The sequence below is a fragment of the Limulus polyphemus genome, unplaced genomic scaffold (assembly GCF_000517525.1).
Source record: "Limulus polyphemus unplaced genomic scaffold, Limulus_polyphemus-2.1.2 Scaffold10547, whole genome shotgun sequence".
In the NCBI taxonomy this organism is placed as follows: domain Eukaryota; kingdom Metazoa; phylum Arthropoda; class Merostomata; order Xiphosura; family Limulidae; genus Limulus; species Limulus polyphemus.
The window spans coordinates 2,221-10,912 of NW_013676157.1; the positions used below are offsets into that span (position 1 = coordinate 2,221).

The 8,692-nt window shown below is 31.1% G+C and overlaps 1 protein-coding gene across 1 annotated transcript in view; it reads right to left on the reverse strand.

Annotated features, from left to right (window-relative positions):
• Positions 1-6,471, reverse strand: part of LOC106476428 (FGFR1 oncogene partner-like) — an 8,137-nt gene extending 1,666 nt beyond the window's left edge. The window contains exons 1-5 of the mRNA XM_013937087.2: positions 6,336-6,471; positions 4,120-4,317; positions 2,914-3,030; positions 1,380-1,580; positions 915-1,159 (exon numbers count right to left, since the gene is read on the reverse strand). Coding sequence (XP_013792541.1) covers positions 1,422-1,580; positions 2,914-3,030; positions 4,120-4,317; positions 6,336-6,422 — 561 coding nt within the window. The 5' untranslated portion in view covers positions 6,423-6,471 and the 3' untranslated portion in view covers positions 915-1,159; positions 1,380-1,421. The remainder of the gene's footprint in view (positions 1-914; positions 1,160-1,379; positions 1,581-2,913; positions 3,031-4,119; positions 4,318-6,335) is intronic.
• Positions 6,472-8,692: the final 2,221 nt, after the last annotated feature.

The window sequence follows — 8,692 nt, forward strand, 5'->3', positions numbered from 1 at the left end:
GTTATTACACTACACAGAAAGACATGTATTTTACGGAAGTCCCATAACATCCAACTTTTACAGCTTTATACCAGTTATTACACTACACAGAAAGACATGTATTTTACGGAAGTCCCATAACATCCAACCTTTACAGCTTTATACCAGTTATTACACTACACAGAAAGACATGTATTTTACGGAAGTCCCATAACATCTAACTTTACAGCTTTATACCAGTTATTACACTACACAGAAAGACATGTATTTTACGGAAGTCCCATAACATCTTACATAAAGCATCAAACTGTTAATGACAAGTATCCATCATAGTTGTACTCAGTTCTACATGCGGAAAAGTGCACCAATATTAATAAGGATAAAAAACAACATGAAAACGGAGGCCTATATGTAAACAAGAAAAACAAATGCTGATATTCACACAAGCCTGCTAATTTCCATATGAAAGTTTTATACTGATATCAAATTAAGTACAAATTGTTAAAAAGCAATTGGTAACACAAGGCATTACCGTAACTTTATATCACTTATAAAACCAAAATTATTTCATAAAAAAATGCTAATCTTCACACCTGAGATATCTGAAATTAAAACCTAGATTAGGCTAGAATGGAGAAACTATATAATACAGCATATACGTTATTTTGTACAGAATAACCTTGTGTCTTCTTTATTAAGGTGAATAATCTTCAGAAAGAGACTTCTGTAAAAACATTTTTTTGTGACAGTTTGTATGTATGAAATGTTTCTAAATGAGAGAGGAACTAATTATTAGCCATAAACTATCAGTAATAACATATAAAGATTTACAATAACAGTTTCCGAAACAAAAATGAGGCCAAAACATCTTTACAGAAGACAGTGAATGATATAAAATGTGTCAGTTAGTTGTGTGACTAAAATGCTGCTCTCACCACTTTCGTTAAGAGAAGGAAGGTCTCTTAGTGATGATAAACTCCCAGCATGACTTTCTTCGGGTAATTTTTTCTGCAAAGTTTTATTTTCTTGACTTTCGAAGATGTCACTACCTTCCGGCTCCGTCACTACAGTTTTCAAGTTCTTCCCAGCTGATAACTCAAGCTCACTTTCGGTTGTATTTTTCAGAGGTGGTACACGTCTTCTGTCACTATCTGAAAATTTATCTAATTTTGCTGTAACCCTTGAAAAAACAACAACATAAATTAATGAGTTGAAAAATCCACGATAGATTTTATACTACCTTTATTACATATAAACTTTATCCTACTTGAATATTGGAACTGTCAGTGTCATAAATACATCTGATGTATATATGCATTATCTTAAGGATGACAACTAACATAACTTTGTTTCTGGTTTATATACAGATTTACTTTTCTTTGAAAATAAAAAGTATCCACCTAAAAATAACTTCTTCTTTGTCCTCATTAGGTAGTGGTTCATCAAAAAAAAGGGTCGTCTAATCCACTTAAACTCTTCTCAGACCCCAGAAACAAAGGTTGATGATGATCCTCGTTTTCCCTTTCTTCTACACTCACCTTCTCTGATTGTTGGGAATGTGGCTGACTGTCACTGTTTTGACAATGTGACTTTGAATCTTCCTGAAAATAATACCAGATTTTTTTGTTTGAACCAATTTTTCTCTTAAAAGATGGCCAACTGGAGATAAATTAGATTTAAAATACAGTAAAATAATAGTAAAAATCAACAGTATTTGGTAATTTTTCTTTTTCACTAATATCTACAACAGGAGCTGAGGTTGTCCATAACGATGATTTGGTACGGCAACAAAGAACAAAACAAGCAGAGCCAAACAAATTATGTATAGGTTCTGTCCAGCTGCCCAAGATAACATAACTTAGTCAGTGGAGAAAAAAACTTTTGTATTCTTTAGAAACAGAATAAAAATAACCATGTTCTTATAACGAAAAAAAGGTGATGAAAAAGCTATAAACGAAATGGAAAATATCACATCTAAAAAAGATATATTCTCTCTAAACTCAAGATGACAGCTGATATTTTTAATAAGATGTATTTAATAGGCATCAACACTAAAAGCATGTAAAAAAAATCATTTACAGACACAAAGTACAATAACTTAACAATTACAAACCAATAACACAAAAACAATTACATGTATGATACTGCTCACTTCATAGGAAAATGAAACCATGAAAAAGTTTAGGTGTAAAAAATAAGGTGCACGAAACAGGCAATAAGACAAAGTTTTACTTACCTTAGAATCTAAACATAATGAAAAAAAAGTTTAAATGAGAAAACAGAGGTGAGAAGACCCCCCCCCCAAAAAAAGAAGCTATGTTGGGGGACAACCACTGCACATGTGGAGGTGATAAATAACTGAAGTTAAATAAAAGCTGATTATATCTGTGGGCTTCATTACCCAATAACCATGTGATATGAAATAGTTAAGTTTAGAGAAGGAATCAAACCTGATATTCAGCTGGAATGATCCACAATTGTAAAAAAAAAACAGCTATAAATCCTTCTTGAATTGTGATAAAAGTTAGCACACAGGATCATACACAAAAGATGTAATGATTTTTAATAACAGACCCAAAACAGGATCATACACAAAAGATGTAATGATTTTTAATAACAGACCCAAAACAGAATCATACACAAAAGATGTAATGATTTTTAATAACAGACCCAAAACTTGAGCATTTTTGAATAGTTAACTATTCTTCAGGAAAAGAACAGTCAATTATTCAAAAATGCTAACTTTTTTTTAAATCCTTCTTTTGAATTTAAATAAACAGTGAAGAGGATCTGAAAAGCAAAAGAGGGAGAGTGTCGAGATTACACTTCTCAGGTTCAGTGAAATGTTTCTTGAAACAGAACTTCAGGTTTCCTCTCACAACATTTGACATCCATTAATAATGTTTATAGTTTTAAGTTTTTCTAAACTTTTACCTTTTCATCAGGTTGATTATTTCCTGATGACTTCAGTATTGTGGCTAGAAGAGGCTCATCCTTTTGAGTGACTCTCAGCTTATGATATAACTCATTCTTTAATGGCAGTTGCTTCAGCTGTAATATAACATTCATTAATACAGTCTGTTTGGAGTTACCTAGCTTCAGCTGTAATATAACATTTATTAATACTGTCCGCCTGAGCTACCTGCTTCAACTGTAATATAACATTTATTAATACTGTCCACCTGAGACACATAAAGTACAACTAGTTAAGTTCATTGTGGTACTACAAAACAGTAACAGGCAAAATATCATACAAAATAAAAAACAAATTACAACTGGTATCAGAAGTGGGATAATACAAATGTTTAGAATATGTCAGCTATAAAAAGTTACATCTCAAGTTGATTATTTTTTTACTCTTTTATGAAATACAAATGTACATTTGTACAAAACAATGAAAATTTGAGTCCTTAAGATCTATAAAAGTAGTGATAGATATATACAGTAACACAGCAGAGGATTGGCTTTGTCATAGTGTAATTCACCTTTTAGTTCTGATCTTATAGTAATGTTTTAATGGTCTTAATCACTTTGAGAACTTAAATGTACTGCAACTGCCTACTGAATGAAAAGGAGATGACATTTAGGTTTATATACTAAAGAACATCTCAGTATAGAAGCTGAAACATTGTGCCCTTTTCACTCAATAGGCAGTACAATCCATTAAAGTTATCTTATCTCTATACACATATTCTCAAAATCATAATCAAAGTGATACAGATAATAAAAACCTCAAGCCTTAACCTTACAAATCTGTGCTGGAGTTATATAAAGTTGGTTCTGGATCACCAGCCAAATATTCCCAAACTTTCAGACAAGGTGGATTAATCCAACCAAACTTTAGTTTTAAGTTGTCCAGTTAGTGCTGGAGTTATATAAAGTTAATTCTAGATTCCCAAACATTTAAACAAGATAAACTAATCAAACTTGAGTGTCTCTGTGAATGTAGAACACGTTAAGGACAATGGACAAAACTCTCACTAAATAATTGCTTGTTGAGACTTTCTATTTGAATTTACAAATTAAATTAAATATACTTATATTTTACAAACTGACAAGCACAGCAACTAAATTCATAAATGACTTGTATAACACATAAAAAATGGCTTTATACATATATACTAATATATGTTTCCATACCACAGAGACTTCAGGATCGAAAACTGCAAGAGTAAATTCGAGGTCAAAAAAATCTAGAAATTCTCGAACCAAAGCAGTTGCTAATAGTCCTTCCTCTGTTTCTAGGAAGTCCTGCAACTTTTTGTTTCGTAGAGGTATTTTATCTTTGAAGTTTTCTTCATTTTCAAGTGCTAAAAAAACACTGGCTCGAAGTTGCGCCTAAAAATATTTCAGAACAAACACAATCTTACTTTCTATGTGGTTTTGTGTCTATTTTAACACATACACACATATACATACATACATATATATACATACACAATCTTGTTTTATCAAAATAGAAACACAATTTTGTACTTCTAAGAATAAAAAAAAACATTATTATAAATTCAGTTATGATATAAATTTTTTTACCCATAAAATAGTTTGTTGATGATACAAGTTTATCATCAAGACAGTTTTATTCAAATGAGGCACTTAAATTTCCTTGTAACTTATCTCTTTCTAGAAATTCTTTGTTTCATGACCTGTGTTATTGTTACTAGCATTTCTGCAAAGATAACAAAGTTCAAACTGATGAAAAGTTAAATTTTAAATGGAAAACTGATAACATGTATATATATAACTGGTTAGGCTTTTATCTTTTGACATGTATATATAACTGGTTAGGCTTTTATCTTTTAACATGTATATAAAACTGGTTAGGCTTTTATCTTTTGACATGTATATATAACTGGTTAGGCTTTTATCTTTTGAAATTTATTGTTTAGTTTTTGATCTTTATCATAAAAAGAAGAGCAAAGAGTTACTATTATGAAGCCTATTTTGAATTTACAACTAAGCCAAAATCTAAATGTTAGGGTGTCCAAGATAGTAATCTTTCCTTTCATAAATTTAAATCTTTTACAAACAGATCTTGGAACTTTGTTAGTTCTTTTCAACATATCTAATCATGTAGCCTAAAGTTTCACTCATTTACAAGTAATACTTACATCCATTGAACTGACTGAGGTGTATAAGTTTGTTAACAGAATTGATAGTGTCAATGCATCATTTATTTTTTATAGTTACTCGTGAGAATGGTAGGACTAGGGTTACAAATATAAATCTTGAAAAGGTAGGAGTCATCCTCAGCTAATACAGTTATATTTTTCTAACAGGGTGAGTCATTTACAAGAGAGATAACTTGGTTTGCAGTAGTCTGAGAGTTTATCTTAATTTGTTGCTAGGTTGATTCCACCATGCAATGCCTTAATAGTGCTACATAATTTTTGTCATGTTGTGGTCGTATACTAAGGAGAACGTATCTCTAGTTATCATTCAATTACCAAGGTTGATAGTTCTACATAATTTCTATTGTACTGCAGTTGGATACGAGTGAGAATGTATGCCTTGTTACTATTATAAATTACCAAAGATTGTAATCTGACAACATTTACCTCAGGTTGTAAGTGAAAAGGAATACTTTAACACAATTGGCAGGAATTGGTTATCACTGTAAGTAAATGGATAAACAGAACACAGCAATTATACCTCCCCCTTTGGTCACACAATGAAAGATAAACTGAAAGGTAGGTAACTACAGAACTCTACAATGAGTGGAAGCTTTAAATAATTTGACATTACAAAAACAGTGATTAAATAAATGGGTGTAAACTTAAAGACTGAGGATGTTAAATTACTCCATTGAGAAACAAGCTATATGGCGAGTTAGTTAGTTAGTAACAGATCATGCAAGCACTCAACAAGAAATGGCCGAAGTGGTTAGGGGTTCAGTTTCTCCCCTAAGCAATCTCTTAGTATATAAAAATTTTAAGTGCAAGTCATATGCTTAAAAACTAAATAAATACTTTTTGTAATGGGTTGTCGACTAGCATTATTCTGTTAATGTTAAGTGTTAACTTACATAGATTACTTATTCTCTTCATGTCATGTTAAATTTAAATTAAAATGTATTTTTTATTTAAAAATCTTAGTTAGTGGTGACTTATTGAGGGTTGAAAATTTAGATTATTTTAATATAAAGATTTTATTAGGCGGGAATAAAGATGTGAAGGATTATCAACATTTGAATTACTTAATTACTAAATAATAAATTAGTTGACCGGCCATTTTGCAGTTGTTTTGAATCTCTTATTCTCGATACTTGTCCTTATGTTCGTAATTCAAGAATCCCGTTCAAATTACATAGCAATAATAATATTATCATGAATGAATTTGATTTTCAAATATCTAACCTTTATTTTTCCAAGTATTCCATTTTTTTCTAACGTCTGGATAACTAAATCTCTTAACTCGCTGTCTTCAACATCCTCCACAGACATTTCTAATTCAGTTGTAAGTAATTTCGTTTTTCTTTTCAAACAAACACCTATGAAAAGTCAAATCTATCAATTATATCTTAAGAAATATAAAATTGTGGTCTTGACAAATATAATATAATTTTACATATAAAATTAATCTTAAAAACTTATTTATTAGAATGAAAATAATAATAATGCTACCCATGTAAATTTAGATATTCTTCATAAAACTATAAATATTCGATTAACACTAAAGTAATATCACGGATAATACCGTATATATCAAAGAAAAAGATACACTAGAACCTATTTAATATAAATTGATATAAACTTAGGTCTGTGTTTGATTTCAATATCTAAAATATTTCGACATAAAAAGTGATAGTTTCTTGAGACGAAACTATAGAAGACAGTATAATGTTTTTAACAAATTAGGTAAGACAGTTTGAAATTGTTATTGTTAGATGATATTGTAGCTTTGACCGCCTCCTCATCCCCCCAGCGGCTGAACGATAAGTCTACTTACATTGCTAAAAATCGGGTTTTGATACACCTGGTGGGCAGAGCACTCACAGCTTATGGTGTGGCTTTGTGCTTAATAACAACCAAATACCTTTGATAAAACTATTTGACAAGCAGTTCTTGAATAAAAAAGAAGATAAAACTAAGAATATTCAGTAATACCTAATACAGGATGTCGTTTTCTAGAAAATACTCTAAAAGTTTAAGAACAGCCTCAGGCTACAGGGCTCAATTTCATACAGAGCTGTCCAGTACTGAGTTCTGAAAAATATTTCAGCACCTTGACTGCTGCCTGAGACTGTTCTGTGATGGAAACAATACAAATAAATACAAATTTCACATTTACTTTATTATAAAACGAAGCATCTGAATTAACTACAAACTAAAATGAATAAACAGAGTGGTCACTGCTAACTCAGTCTTTGTCCTCATTAACATGTCAGTTCCCTGAGGTTGGGTTAGCGGAAGATGAATCGCTGTTGGGGCTGGGGCATAAAAATTCCATGAAAAATTAAGTAATGGATACAGCTACAGTTAATTTAGAACAGATGATAAGATGGAGGGGTACAAGTCAGTAGAACTTGCCTTTACCAGTCACTCTATAATCTTATTCAAATAGCGGGAATGACTTTTACAGTTACAATTGAAAGTTTGGAAAGTGTTGAAACATATTGCAGCTTGAATCTTCTAATCTGCAGCAAAGCACACAAGCTGCTGAACCTATCCTGGCTCAGGTAGTTATAGAAATTAAAACTACATTTGTTGAGAAATCTAAGATTAAAAAGTTATATAAAAGTAAGCAACTTTGTGTAGTGTGATATGTAGGCATATCACATGTTAAGTTTTCTGTTTGTTTTAGTGATACAAATATTTAAAACAATTTTCGGCTGGTAAGTTTCTGTAATGTAATGGCGGCAACACGTAGTTCAGAAAGTTAAGATTACTTTGTTCTAGCTACTTCTTATCTTTGTTCTTGATACTGCCCAGCAAAATATTACAGTAATATACAGCATCCGGATGTAAAGGATTGGAACTGTAGTATAATTTACTGGTCGATTATGACGTTGACTGTATGTAACAGCCAACCAATACTGTGAGAGGAATAAAAGTCATGAAGTGACACAGTCGACTGAACGAAGAAAGAGGGAGTGCTTGTTGAATTCAGGACATTATCAATTAAAGATTTCTTTCAAGAACAACATATATAGTCCTAAGGATATTAATCCAGAAGGAGAAAGGCTGTGGAGTTGACGACAGCCTAGAAGAGAATATATGGAGCTGACCACAGCCTAGTTTCTGTTTATTTGTTGTAATGAAGATTTTGTTAATTTACTGAAATTTGTCCAGACTTGTTATTTTACCATTAATAGAACTCTTTAACAAAACTCACCTTATTTCTTGATAGAATCTGCTATTATTATTTGTTTTGCCTATCTGATACTTGTCAGGATTTCAGTTTTACCTGAAAATACCACGTATAAAAATATAGCTAAAAAAACAAAGTATTTCAACCAAATATTTTGCCTGTATGCTTCTTCAAGACAATAATACCTACTATACCGGTATATTATAAAACTGTTTCGTGTCTGCTTCTTTGATAATTTCCGGTAAAAAATTCTTTCCGAGTGACTTCAGCGATACAAATCCCTTCTTGATTAAAAAAACTAGTTTATTCTTTCTCTATACAAACTTTTAGTAATACACAGAATTTCCACAGTCACTTTAAACTTAACAATCTTTATAACACACGCTATAAATCACAGTGATTC